Here is a 14,575-nt window from a genome sequence, read left to right as displayed (position 1 = left end):
TGGGAAGTCGGAAATACGTTGGTAGTATTGGGTGACAAATACCAATTTTTATTATACCAAAAGTTTTAATGTTTGATGATCTTATAGGGCAACCATCTCTCCAGATTTAATCGATATCAACAACTAGATATCGCAATATTTGGATCGATTTTAGTCCGTATCTTAAAAACTATTCGACCAGTCAACAAATGCACCCGATTTTTGTACTTTTTGGGTCAAAATAACCTTATATACTGAGTTTTATCAAAATTGGAGATACAAAACATTTCTGGATTTTTTGCAATTTTTTTAAGGGGTCCCTTTGATAAAATCGAGAAAATTGCAAAAAAAATTTTTGTTTAGGAATTTGATGAAACTTGGTGGATGGGGTAATTTTGATCCAAAAAGTATAAAAATCAGGTTAATTTAATGATTGGATGCAGAGTTTCTGAGATATCGCAATATTTGGATTGATTTTAGTCCGTAACTCAAAAACTATTCGGCCAGTCTTCAAAACGCAAAATAAAATTGAGGGCTGTAACACGATAGTCTAAATTGCCCAGCAAAGCGGGCGGATATCTGTTAGTAATTTATAAATTATAAAAACAGATTTTAACAGAAACATACAAAATATCTGTTTTACCTTGCCTTACTTATTCTAACTTTCTCATAAAATTCAATCAATTTTGCATTTAATAAAGCCATAAAGGAACTGGCGAACTCAATTTATAGTTAAAATTTTGAAACAAAATATTTGGTTTCCTATACGTATAAAATTTATTACTAACAGGTGCGTTACTAGTTTTAAAATCAAGGTTATTATCTTCTTTGTTGACATTATGAACAGTCGCAGAACACAGCGAGCAACATCATTATTACAACAGCATGAGGAAGTTAGTTCTGTTGATGTGGAGAGATTCGTAAAGACTGTTTGTAGCGCAGTACATATATTTATTCAAATGAAGTAAAAATAAAATACTGCTGTGTTAATTTGCCCTTGAGGCAACTGCGTTCACTAAATATGTTCTAAAAAAATTCAGTTCGAATTGACTGATGAAAGAATTCTCCTAGGGCCACTTAATCAACCCTTGGGAATAAAGGGACGGATAGTTGAAAACTTCTAGCTTCAGTTCAATGTAGCTTGATGAAGATCGCTTGAATAATTTGAAGCTATACTTAGTATACAAGTGAAAACAAACAATTGGCTGAGTTAATTGTTGAAATATCATGTACAGACAGTGTTGATTACGCAACCGTTTACTTTTTTACGGCATGTAAGTAAAGAAATATAGCCAGTGTTAAATAGCCACACATACATGTCATACACACGTAACTGACATTGTCATATAATATATACTATATGCGCCAAATTTGCGTTCTCACGGATAAACCGTGATTTTTCCGCAAAAATATTTCAAACAAAAGTTGTTTATCTTTGAATAAGTAACATTTACGTCTTAACTTTTATTCTTTCTCCAACGAGCAACCAATCGGATCCAAGTTGTTGCTCATTTACGAACTCGACACCACATTTTACGTCCTATGCACGCTATAAAAAGCAGACAGATAGATTGACATTCAAACGGACATCCGGTAATGGATTTTATATACATCTATACAAAAATTATGCCCGCCAGCATCAATATTTTTAAGCGTTACAAATTAGGGACTAAACTTAGTATACCTTGACATATTTCATATATACATGGTATAAAAATGGTTTTATACAGTACAAGGAGTACAAGGAAAACGCTGCGTACTAGTGGAGTACCCGATATTAAAATTTTGTGATCCGCTTATTTAAGCAGTAGGTATTTAGTAGGTAGGATAAGAATACCGCTGCACACTACTGGGGGATCCCGCATAGTACTGACAATTTTCACCTGCCTTAGGCCTCCAAATTCTTAAGACTGTGCTTGGCCTTACTAAATATTGGCTCCATTGTCTAAATATTTTAAATTTAGGACGGACAACTCGATATCCCCTTAACTAAAGTCTATCTTTATGAATAAATGGTAGATTTTTTAGTATCAATGTTATGGTATATTGATTCCGTAATAAATGTGCTTTATCTTGTTTTATGACTGTTGGTCATTTAAAGTAACTCGCTATTAATAACATTGAAGTATTCAGTAAAGAAGAGGAATCATCTTCAAGTGTATATCTTAGCTGCTACTACTGTTTGTAAGTTGTAACATTACCAATGACCTGGTTATTCACCTTCATCCATAAAAATAAATAAATACAACCAATATTGCATATGAAACTTACGAAAATATAGAGAGGTAATAATTCGTTTTTTTTTCTACCAAACAAAAATGTATATATATTTAAAACAAGCCGTAATGGGTATGACCCTTAGACACCCGATCGGTAACCTTTTATAATTATGTATATTATTGTTGGTATTTATTGGTATATAGTAAAATTTATATTAAACTAGCAGATACCCGCCCGCTTTGATGGGCAATTTTTCCTTTAGACTATCACGTTATAGCCCTCACTATCCACCCTTTTGTTCACAATTTAATGGATTTTAATTTTTTGGGTGGGGGACTTTCACTGTTTTTGTCCATGATACTCGCTGACATTGTAACTTTCTATAGGTCCAATCATTAAATTAACCTAATTTTGATACTCATTGAATCAAAATTACCCCATCCACCGAGTTTCATCAAATTCCAAAACAAAATTTTTTTTGCGATTTTCTCGAGTTTATCAAAGGGGTACGCACCCCTTAAAAAATTGCAAAAAATCGAGAAATTTGTTGGATCTCCAATTTCGAAAAAATTCCGTATATAAGGTAATTTTGACCGAAAAATTATAAAAATCGGGTATTTGCTCAAAGATTTACAGATATGGTAAAGGGACATATACACAAAAAATAGCTGATGTACTCTATATATTATTGCCGTAAAATCCATGGCTATAGCGTTATTTACAGTACTGGATTGTAAATGAAGCCATAGCTATGGATCTTACGACTACATACCATACCAGCATTGTAATAAAATCCATACATTCTTAAGGTGTAAAACATTAGACACTATAAATTAAATTTTGAAAATTGAAATCTTTTTAAGTACTATGTACTTTGTACACGGTCCTTTATTTTCTACAATGCTTTGGGTATTATTACTGTTAGCCAGTTTTTTTACATCCCAATTTGTCTCAACGTCAATCCAAAATTTCCTCGGTAATAATATGTTCAAAATAAAAAAAAAAATATTGAATTTAAGTTTTAAGGCGAATGCAATAAATTTCAATCAGAAAGTTAAAAAAATGTGTGTTTTTTATCGATTTCAGTATCCTTCAGAGAATTTTATTTGTATATTAAATTTAACGAATTTGTTTTTTTATTTTATTCAATTTATTTAATTTGATTTTAATGACATTCGTACATGAATGGCTGTCTCTAGGGTTAAAGAAAGAATTAAAAAAAATAAGTTTAATTTATTTAAAATTAACTTGATGACGTTTGATGAGTTTGTTATCGATCCTAGGATAATGTAAAGAACGTTCTACTAAACCATTTGCATCGTTACTTTGTATAATTTCATTTAATTAGAAAAGTTTTATTTCATTTTATTTTTTTATAATTGTATTTTATATTTAATTCACGTATTCAATTTTATTCGTTGGAGGAATTATTTATTAATAGCTATACAAATAGTATAGGAGAGTCGATCTTGGTAAATATCCATTCCTAGATAACATCTAAAGCTTGATTTAAATTTTACAGTGTTTATAATTAATTTTGAATCTATTCTGTACTTAAACACTTAGTGCTTAGGTTTTAATTCGTTCTAAAATTAGGTTATTGATCTGAAAAATGCCTATTTCCGAAAGATATTACTCTTTGTTCAATGTACACTTTCATGTTTGAATTTATTTTTTAAGGATAATCTTATATATTTAAACGAGCAATTCTTGTATATATATATATATATATATATATATATATATATATATATATATATATATATATCAACGATCTTGGAAATGGCTCCAACGATTTTCATGAAAATGAGTATGTAGGGGTTTTTTGGGGCGATAAGTCGATCTAGCTAGGTTTTATTTATCAGAAATGTCGTTTTATCCGTCTTTTCATGAAAAATTCATCAGACATCTATTGGAGTATAACGTAGTTAATGAAATACAATGCAAATTATAACATAACAAAAAGGAGGCGTTTGAGTAGTCTAAAGTGAAAAATATGACTCTTGCTGACATCTATTGGCGAATAACCGAGCGAAGCTCGGTCATCCAGATATTTTAATTAATAAAAGAAGCTCTAATTAGGTAAGTGCTTAAATTAAGTGGTGGTAATTTTAAAAATTTTGTTTCTACACAAAGCAGTAAAAGGTGAAAAAGCAACTAAAATTTATTTGATAATATTTGCTATAGATATACTTTTCACGTTAATGTATAGCAAGTAAATATTTTATTGAAAAAGGTAAATATTTACTTGGAATCATGTTAAGCACATATTTTAAACTATCTGGGATCATACCTACATCTAAATCTGATAAAAGTTTGAACTCATTCTATAGGCTTCGGGTTTCGGAAACTATTTAAAAACTGTTTCGTTTTTCAATTCTCTACTCTTACTTAATCGACAAAAAACAAATTGTCAATTGTTCTTACAAAATCCAACCCTTTTTAACTTGCAAGTTGTAACCTTTATACCCATCGCTCTATGATGTTAGGATTCATCAAAAAATTATAAACACGATAGATTGGATCGAGAAAGTCGTATAGTTTTGTCAAAAACGAATTTATCGATATTGCCTCGAAAACTTCCACTAACTTCAATCAAAACTAAAATATTTTCCAGCTCCCTTCGAGATAGAAGCAAGAAAATAGAGATATTCAAATGTTTCACTACCTTACGGTTTCTATTCATGGTCGACCCTGACAACTCAGTTGGTTAAAGCGTATCCAATTCCTATCGCAGTATGCCTAGGGTAGCGGGTTCGATTACCGCCGTCAAAACAAAATTAATTTAATTATTAGTTGTGGTGGGCTGGTGTAGTGCATGGTATATGCATAAAGGAGGTGCACTGAACCTCTCAAAACAATTGAGGAGCTGATTAATAAAATTATCAGCGGAAAAGGTGGTAAAACACATATATGGTATCACAATGAGATCTATAGCCTAAGTGTGTCCTTCATGGACAGCCAATATAACCTAACCTAATCTAACCTACGGTCTCTATTACGACGGTCAGCTCTTCAACCGAAAATACATTTTTAAAATCTACTTTTGAAGTCGGTTAATTAAAATGAAGAGTATATCACTTTTATCAAAATACATATGATATTTAATAAGTAGTTCAACAGATTAAATATTTTTTTTAAAAATAATTTTATTGCGGTATAAATTCAAAGCGGAAATTTATATCAAACATCATATTATACGGAATAATAAATATTATTATACTAATTAACTGCATTTAAATATGTTGAATACTACTCTTTTAAAAGACAAAAATAAACCTGTTGACGCAGATGTAGTAAACAGTGCTAGTGTGTTTTACATATTAACATAAATTCGCTTTTTTACCCACGCAATTAATTATACCATATTTAAATATACCTACTTATACTTTTATAATGATGATGCTCTTTTAATATCATTTCAAAGATTAGAATCATAGAATTTATTTTGAATTGGTGTTTGAAATCCTTTGTGATTTTGTTTGTGCGTTATTTTTATACCATGTATACCATAATTACTTATTACCATGTACATATATGAAATATATCCAGGTATACTATATAAGTTTAGTCCCAAGTTTGTAACGTTTAAAAAATTGATGCTATGAACAAAGTTTTGGTATTGGTGTTCATAAAATCATCTAATTAGTTCATTTTCGGCTGTCACACAATAACTCAAAAAAACGAAAAGGGATATCAAGCTGAAATTTTTATAGCAAGTTCACGACGTTAAAAGTCAGGTTGAGTTCGTAAATGAGTAACATAGGTCAAATGGTTCTTGTAAATGATCCATCTTGTAAAAAGTTAGAGATAGAACAAAAAATTAAATGTAAAAAATGTTCCCAAAAAAAAAAACTTTTGTTTGAAACATTTTTTCGTAACCATCACTGTTTATCTGTGAGGGCGCAAATTAGCTTTTACATTTGTAGTATGTTATGTATATACAGATATCTATTGTTGATATTTTATCTTTCTTTACTTACATGACGTAAAAAAAACAAACGAATGCGTAATCAACACTGTCTGTACATGGTATTTCAACAATTAACTCAGTCAATTGTTTGTTTTCACTTGTTAATCGGTAAATTAGATTTTCAATTTTTAACGAATTTAATTCGAAATTGGAACTTTTTTTTTTTTTAAACATCTTCTGAATTTAGAAAAATACAAGAAAATGTTTAATTTTTTGAAATCAATTTTTATTCTTCAATATTTTAATTTAGATAAATTCGATACTACAATAAAACGACTTTGTAGTATTATAGTCTACATATAAAGTTGGTTTGGTTGAGTTTGGCGACTGTAGAGGAGTTGGTTGAGTTCTGAATTTTTAAGCCCTTGCGTTTAAAAATGGGACACTATTACAGAAATTTTTTTCGGTGTATTTTTTCCTAAATCCGTATATTATGGCACGGTTGTGTTAACAATACTGAAACATACGACTTTCCTTTAACAAGTGTCTGTAATTTTTCCCGAGATAAAATTTTATACTTTTCAGATGTTTTTGAGTAGATTCTATTTTAAGATTTTGCTATTTTATTACAAGATTTATACGTTTATTTATTGATTAAAATTTGTTTTCAATACTTGTATAATGTATATGAGTATGTTATACATATAAAAAGATACTTAAGAATGAATTATGTCTGGTATACCTCTACATTGGTTTACTTTAGGTTGCTCTTATAAATATTTTTGATTTTAAAAAGCAAACATAAATAACTTTTAAAATGGCTATAAATATAAAAATATATGCTATCTTCTTTTTTTTTCATAAATATTTATACATTATACGTTGTGCCAACACAAAACTATACAATATGAACAGAATTTAAACAGATAATAAATATATATTTATGATGACGAGATTTGAGTGAGTTGGCTGCTGTAATCCATGAAAATGAAGTACTATATGAGAAAATATAGACACTACTGAAGTGGTGATGTTGTACTGATGGGTGGATACACACTGTTCATATGAAAAAAGTCTTAAATTTTACTTTGTTTATTACCGAATTTTTGGGATGTGTACCACATTGACTCTTGAAAAATATCTCTTTGTACAAAAGTAAAAGGTGGAATAGGATAACCAAGCAGAAAAACCACAACATTCGTTTTTCGATTACATTAACGTAGAATAAGAGAAAACCATCAGTTTTATATTTGCACCTCGTTAAGCGTGGATATTAAATATCAAACTTACCGACTGACAGTGCGACCGAACCCCAAAAATGCGGCCAAATTTTGAAAACAAGTTTCTAGATAGGGTTTTTTTTATCATAATTTTGCTGCAGGGAACCTCTTAGAAATGAAAAAATGTTCACAGTAACATCCTGTACCTCAATTAATTTCCTCTTTACTTTCAGTTGGAACGTGGCCGTCGTCGAAGCACAAAACTACTGTAGATACAAATGGAAAAGTCATAAACGCATAATAACACGCTGTTGGATGCTGCCTTTAAACCAACCTATTGGAGGTTACTGGGAAAAGTATTACCTATATTGAATAAAATCGAATTTAGCTGCTACTATCTGCTACTTGATACTATCTGAATTTGTTTTTTACCCCAGGAGGTGGTCTATAAGGAGAGAATTTCAGTAAATTTGAAGTAAAGTTTGTAATAAGCAGCCCCAAAAAACCACAGCGATTCAATTTTGGGCTGAATTACTTAAATTTTCGAATTTTAGCCGCATTATGAATTTTGGTTCAGGGGGTGGTCAATACGGAGTGAAGAGGTTAATTTCCATACACTTGACATAAAATTTGGAATTGGCAACCCTAAAACCATCGAAATAAGATAAATAAGCCTGAAAATATTAGAAACAACTCAATATCTTTTAACTTTATATCTTTTAGGTTGGTAACATTGTCACTTCCACTATACGTACATAAACATCGCCAAAACAAAGAAAACAGTTAGATTTCAAGTAATAAAAAATACACATTTTTACTCCAAAAAAATCGATTACTGTTTGATTTTGATTATCGTTTCAGAATATAAATTTTTCTTATACTTTAATATTATTATTTATTTTATAAATTAACCTAATAACGGATTTTTTTAATAAAATGAAGAAAAAAAATTATATAACAAATATAGCATTATTTTTTTTTTATACGTAATACCTGTGTTTACTTATATAGCAAGCAGAGTTTAACGGTACAGCAGTTCACTGATTGTTGAGTATGTTATACATGCATAGAACATACATATAATGGATATGGTATTTAATTTAATTGCAAAATATACTATTAATTATAGCATTTAGTTTGTACTAATTAATTATGTTGGTTGAAATTTAAAACAGTTAAAACACACAAATTATGTACCCACTTATTAAAAAACATAAAACTTTGAGAATAAAATCGAGTTGCTGTATCCCTATATATTATAAATGTGAAAGTAAGGATGTTTGTTTGTTTGTTTGTTTCTTACGCTTTCACGCAAAAAGTGGATTTTAATGAAACTGTACAGCCATATAGCTTATGCATCAGAATAACATATGAGCTATAATAGACCTATTTCACATTTTTTTCTTTTTTTTTGGAGCAATATGACCGAGAAAACAGACAATGAAAATCATTAAAATTCAAACTGGCGAATACGATCCGGAAACACACGAAGTTATACGAATGGCGCTGTGACGTCAGTTCATCAATTGACTTTTATTAATTATCATAAATATACGAATTGCGAATGAAATGAACCATCAATGACAGATAAATCGGTCAATATTGACGATGAAAAATCGTATATAAAAATATATCGGGCGTGTTTTGTGCCTCTGTGCCCAAATAATTCTTCAAAACAGCCAGCAAAACTTTATTCTCCCGTTTCCAATGGATATGGCTATTAGGAAAAAGTTTTTTGATCGTGCTCATTCAAAAGGTCCGATTCTCAAATCTAATTATTATAAATCATTTGGTAGTAAGGACAGTACGAATATTATCATTGTCGTGAAATTGCAGACAACCAACCCGTAGTTTAATTCTTCATATCAGTTATATTAAAAAAAAAAAAATCTTGAATACATTAAAATTTAGAAAAAAGATCACATTTGCGACTTCGGAAACATACAAGCGTTAGCAAAATGACGAACGTGAATTTCAACGTGAGATAATTTTAACGACGTTGTAAATATGAATGGCTTTTTAACACGATACATTACTAAGTCTTACGTCGTAAATGAAATTAATGTGTGTTTATATCGACTTACGTCATTCTTAAACCTCGTAAATCTTTAAGGTTTTGGTAATCATAACAACTTGTTTATTCAAATTATTTAGTAAAATAATGATAATTAACAAAGATATTTCCATGATTAAATAATATACTAATTATGAAACATAATTTCCAACTTTAATTTGTCCGTACATATTTGAATATAAAATTTTCATTAAATACAAATTCAGATTATTATGTCTTGCAGATAGAAGAAAATTGTTTAAGGTATTTCCAGCATGGTATTTGCAGTTTCTATGTTAAAGCAATGGTACACTTTTTTTTTCGACAGAATTTAACGAAAAATTAAATTTAAGAATTTAATAATGCTTACTATTAATTCCCAAAGTTTCAGAAATTTTGACCGTTTAAAATGGGAAATAATTATGCCAACGTCCCAATTTCGATCAATTTACGTCAAAATTAATATCTCGAAAGTGAAAATTAATTTCTAAATTTTTTTTTTAGAATTTTATTGTATAAACATTTTTTTCTACTTTTTCTTCAATATATAATAATATCATAAAAAATAGTTGGAGAGACCGGACATTTTACATGCTTTAAATGGGACATGACCCTCAAAATCGCGAACTTTGTCTTTAAATATCTCGCGATCTAAACGGTCAAAAATTATGAAATTTTAGGAATTCATAAATAAAGCTATTATAAACCCGAGAAAAAAAAATTCGGCCAAATCTGTCGAAAAGTGATTTCATGCTGGTACTACCTTAAATGTATGAAACATTTGTTAAAATTAGAACATGAAATATAAACATTATTCCTGAGTTTGCAACATATGTTAGGACGGTCAACATCTTGAGAAACAAAACACAATTATACTGTAACTACAACAATTCTTCATAACATTTTGTTATAGCTAAAACATATGATACATGTAGACCTTATGCCCATAATTACGCGAAATTCTTTATTCTTCGTCTGCGAAGAATTAAGTTCGATAATATAGAAATTTAGAGTTTTAAGTTTGGATCGAATGTCGAACGTTTGGTTTTATGCTAAAACAAAGTTATTGACATTAGGGTACGATTAAATAAAATCTGAAGCAGTCATGAGGACTCTCGACAGAAGTGAAAACTCTATTTTGAATTTTCAAACTGATTGTAATATTAAAAATGAAAATTTCATAATTTTTGTATTAAAATAATGAACATTAAATCTAATATTATATGACTCGTGAGACCAATTTAATTTTTTGTTTTTGTACCAAGTATGTAAATATGTGATAAATTAAATAAAAGAATTTATAAAATTAAAGAAAAACAAAAAAATTATTGAGCCGGCCTCCGGTGTCGGCATATCTGTGCCACCAGGCCACTGTACCATTGTTGAAATGTTATGAGCACATCTTTACCTAGCAAAAACATGTTGGTAATGCTGATGATGACGCAGCTAACCCGAATCCATAAAATTTTACCCTACCAAAAATCTATCCTCAAAAAATACGAAAAAAATAATAATGAAAATTTCTCTTCATTATGAACTCACGCCCTATTAGAAGTAACATTCTCTTGATGTTGTTATAAGAATTTATTTAACAAGGTCTTTTTTCAAATATTTATGTTAGGAAATTTTCTTCAGATACTTGAAAAAAGAAAATTAATTAATTTTTTCAAGAATGTATGTTGTTTGTCAAAGAAAGTATGAAAAAAATAAACAATCATCTTTACTAACATTATAAATGTGAAAGTACATTTAAAAATCTTTTCATTTGTTGTGAGTTGACATGATTTCTGGTACATGGTTTCAGGTAAAGATACCTTGAGGAAAAGCCTTGAAGGAATAGTTAAATCTTCCAGAACAATTTCAAATAAAAATTAAGGTTGGGGAACTTGATAAAGTTAGTAATTTTATATATTGTATTTCTAGTTCAAATTTTGATTACGTTTGTTTGTTTGTGACTAAAAAATTTCTCACGCTTTCCTTACATATCTTCCCATCACCTCCACAATAACAAGTTCTAACTCATAAAGATAGAAGGAAATTTAAAAAAAAAAAAATAATTCTAGTTCTGTATTTTAAATACACTCTGTATGGAAGTATGGATAAACCTTGGATAATGTATTTTTTAATGTACATTGACATATAAAAGAAGATATTGTTTCAAGGTTATTCCTGTCGGGTCACGAGGATATTATCCGGGTAGGTTTATATAAAATAGATAGAGAATTTGACAATTTGATAAATGACAGTCATTGTGTGTGACTGTAACACGTTCATATTCAATTTATTATTTCCATTTATAATTTTCACTCAATTTATAAAAAAAAATGGTAAGAAAATCTTTAAAAACATCCAATGCGCAAAATAAGTCAATTTTGACTTATTTATTTCTTTTATCTAGAAATAACGCTTTTCAGGATTGTTATGCAAGCAAGCGAGTTTTCGACTAAGCTAGTAACTACCAAAACGAAATTAAACAATTTTGGCTTTTTAACATCTGCATCTTCTGGAACAATGATCGTACAGAAGTCTACAGAGTATCTTTTGAAAAATGAAAATGTATTCCGTATTCCGTAAACCTCTAACCTTCTAAAGAAAAGCGAAATAAAGTACACCTAGATGTAATTCAAATTTTTATCTTAATACATTTATTTTACGCGGAGATTTTTTAATTCTATCCAGATGAAACACTGTTATGCCGGTGGGTGTATTACGGAAGTCTTCAAAATTTGTAGCTTTACTATTTTCTCCCAGAAATTTCATTATATTTATAGAATTAAAACACTTGCAAAGCAAATTTTCAAATCAGTAACGAAGTTCGACAAAATTTTCCGAGATAGAAATAAATTAGTTTTACATATTTTTTAAAGTTTAACTTTCAATGAGAGGGTACTTCTCTATATAAAAAAATTTACATTTGTAAATTATTATCACTTCCATAGTGATATAATTGTTTACTTTTGTTTCAATTGACATACCTGAACTAAAGATTTTTATAATTTATATTGTGTTAGAATCATAAACGTTTATTAGTGGACATTCTATTAAATAACGTTGTAATTTAATTTATTCCTTTCAGGTATGTTTTTGTTTGTAAATTTAGTGTAATTCCTTTATATAATTTTGTCAATATATTCCTTTCAGGATTAAATACAATCTCGTTATTTATTCAATAAATTAATAACTTACAAATTAAATTACAAATCATTTAAGATGGAAAAATTGTTTGTCCACTTAATAAGAAGAAGCGATGAATATTTTGAATTAGCTGGACTATCCGAAGATAAGCGGTTATGGTTTAGCTTACCAGATGAACATAAAAATTTATATGAACATAAGGTATTATCATCAAAAACCACCATTAAAAGTGCAATTGCTGCTATTAAACCGATTAATGGTTTCCGAAAAATTGGCATTAAATTAGATGAGGATTTGAAAAAAGAATATTTTGATGAAGATGGAAACCTTAGCTACAAAAACTATCCGTTACAGGAATCTGTAGTTTTTTTTGATGTGAGTGAAAAACTCCAAGAAGAAATTTTTTTAATTAAAAGAATCAAGGAATTAGAATTAAAATTAAATGACAAAGATGAGATAAAATTGCAAAATATAGAAAAGAAGTTTGTTCTTGATAAATATGACAAAACACAAAACCCTTCTGAGTGGTTTTCTAAATTTGAAAGTGAATGTGACCGAAATAAAATAAAAAGTGGTACCCAGATGATTGAAGCTTTACGATTTTTTGTCGCTGGATCGGCCAAACACTGGTATGAAGGAAATTTGAAAAAATTTGGTCTAACTAATTGGTCTGAATGGCGAAATTCATTTTTTTCCATTTTTATTGACAAAGGTTGGACAGCTGTCAGAAAAGCATATACCTATAAATACTTAGGCGGCTCATTGATCGATTACGCTTTAACAAAAGAAAATTTATGTTTAGAAGTAGAAAGTGATAGTACTATGAGTTCCAGAATAAACTTGATTGTAATGGGTTTACCATCTCAAGTTCAAGATGAGCTAGATCGCGAAGACATTAACACTATAAAAAAATTATACAATGAACTCCGAAAGCTAGATGGTCAATATAATAAACGTTCGAAAGAAAATAAACCATATGATAATCGGCATGAAAAAACAAAATTAGGAGAATCGACTAAAAAGAAACAAATTGATATACCCTTGAAAAAACCATGCTACATGTGTGAAGCTCTTGGTTGGAAAAATCGATTTCATCCCTCTAACGAATGCCGAAATAAAATACTGTACGCTCAGAAAAAAGAATCTAATTTAATTGAAACGAAATCTGATTCAGAAAATGAGGCTGAAATGATGAAAATGGAAATTGACCGAAATTCTTTAAACTAGAGAGCCCGGATAATTTGATTCCATTAATTCATGTAAACGTAATTATTGATGATAAAATGAAAATAAAAGCAGTGTATGACTCAGGATCTAACGTGAGTCTAATTAATCAAAGAGTTGTAGATGTATTAAAAACAAGTTTGTTAAAGCATAACACTGCATTCAAGACAATTAATGGTTTCAATTTTAGTTCGGCCCGGGCAAACATAAAGCTTAAAATTGGAAATATTACAAACAATTTGAATACTTTTGTAGTTAAAAATTCAGAATTTTCTTATGACCTGTTACTAGGTTTAGATGCTATTAAAAAATTTAAACTAATTCAAGACGAGAATTTAAACATATACCAAAAACCTAAAAATGATGAGATGCTCCAAATAAGAAGAAGTAATCAAAATCAGAAGAAATCTTGTGAAATTTCTAACAAAATAATTACAAATGAAAATAAAGAAGATAAAGAAAATGTAAAGAAAGAAGATAATATAGATGTAAAGAAAGAAGATAATAAAGATGTCAATAAAGAAGATAATAGAGATGTAAAGAAAGAAGATAATAAAGATGTTAAAAATTTTAATAAAGAAGGTAAAATCAATGAAAATGAAAAAGAAGAGAAAAACACTGAAAATATTAGAATTTACCATCAAGAAGAAACTAATGAAAATCAGTTCAAACCTAAATTAGATCACATAGATGGATATGAAAAAAAAGTAGAACTTTTAAATATTATTGAAAATCACAAGAAAATTTTTGCCAAAAATAAATTTGATGTCGGTAAAGTAAAGTCTAGAGAGGCCGAAATAAAGTTAATGAGAGATGAATATGTTACGGCCC

General features: G+C 29.0%; 2 protein-coding genes across 2 annotated transcripts in view; one reads left to right on the top strand and one right to left on the bottom strand.

The window, feature by feature from the left end:
• Positions 1-14,575, bottom strand: part of LOC123295191 (ankyrin repeat domain-containing protein 29) — a 79,301-nt gene that overhangs the window by 23,906 nt on the left and 40,820 nt on the right. The gene's annotated exons all lie outside the window — the stretch shown is intronic.
• Positions 12,596-14,196, top strand: LOC123295190. The gene has a single exon (XM_044876439.1). The coding sequence runs from the start codon at positions 12,596-12,598 to the stop codon at positions 13,745-13,747; it is 1,152 nt and encodes a 383-aa protein (XP_044732374.1). The 3' UTR covers positions 13,748-14,196.

The sequence above is a fragment of the Chrysoperla carnea genome, chromosome 3 (genome assembly GCF_905475395.1).
Source record: "Chrysoperla carnea chromosome 3, inChrCarn1.1, whole genome shotgun sequence".
In the NCBI taxonomy this organism is placed as follows: Eukaryota; Metazoa; Arthropoda; class Insecta; order Neuroptera; family Chrysopidae; genus Chrysoperla; species Chrysoperla carnea.
Note: the sequence above shows the minus strand (reverse complement) of the source record. Positions and strands in the feature narration are given on the sequence as shown.

Bases quoted from the DNA above. Each gene is read 5' to 3' on its own strand.
- LOC123295190 (XM_044876439.1), top strand. From the start codon at position 12,596: ATGGAAAAATTGTTTGTCCACTTAATAAGAAGAAGCGATGAATATTTT.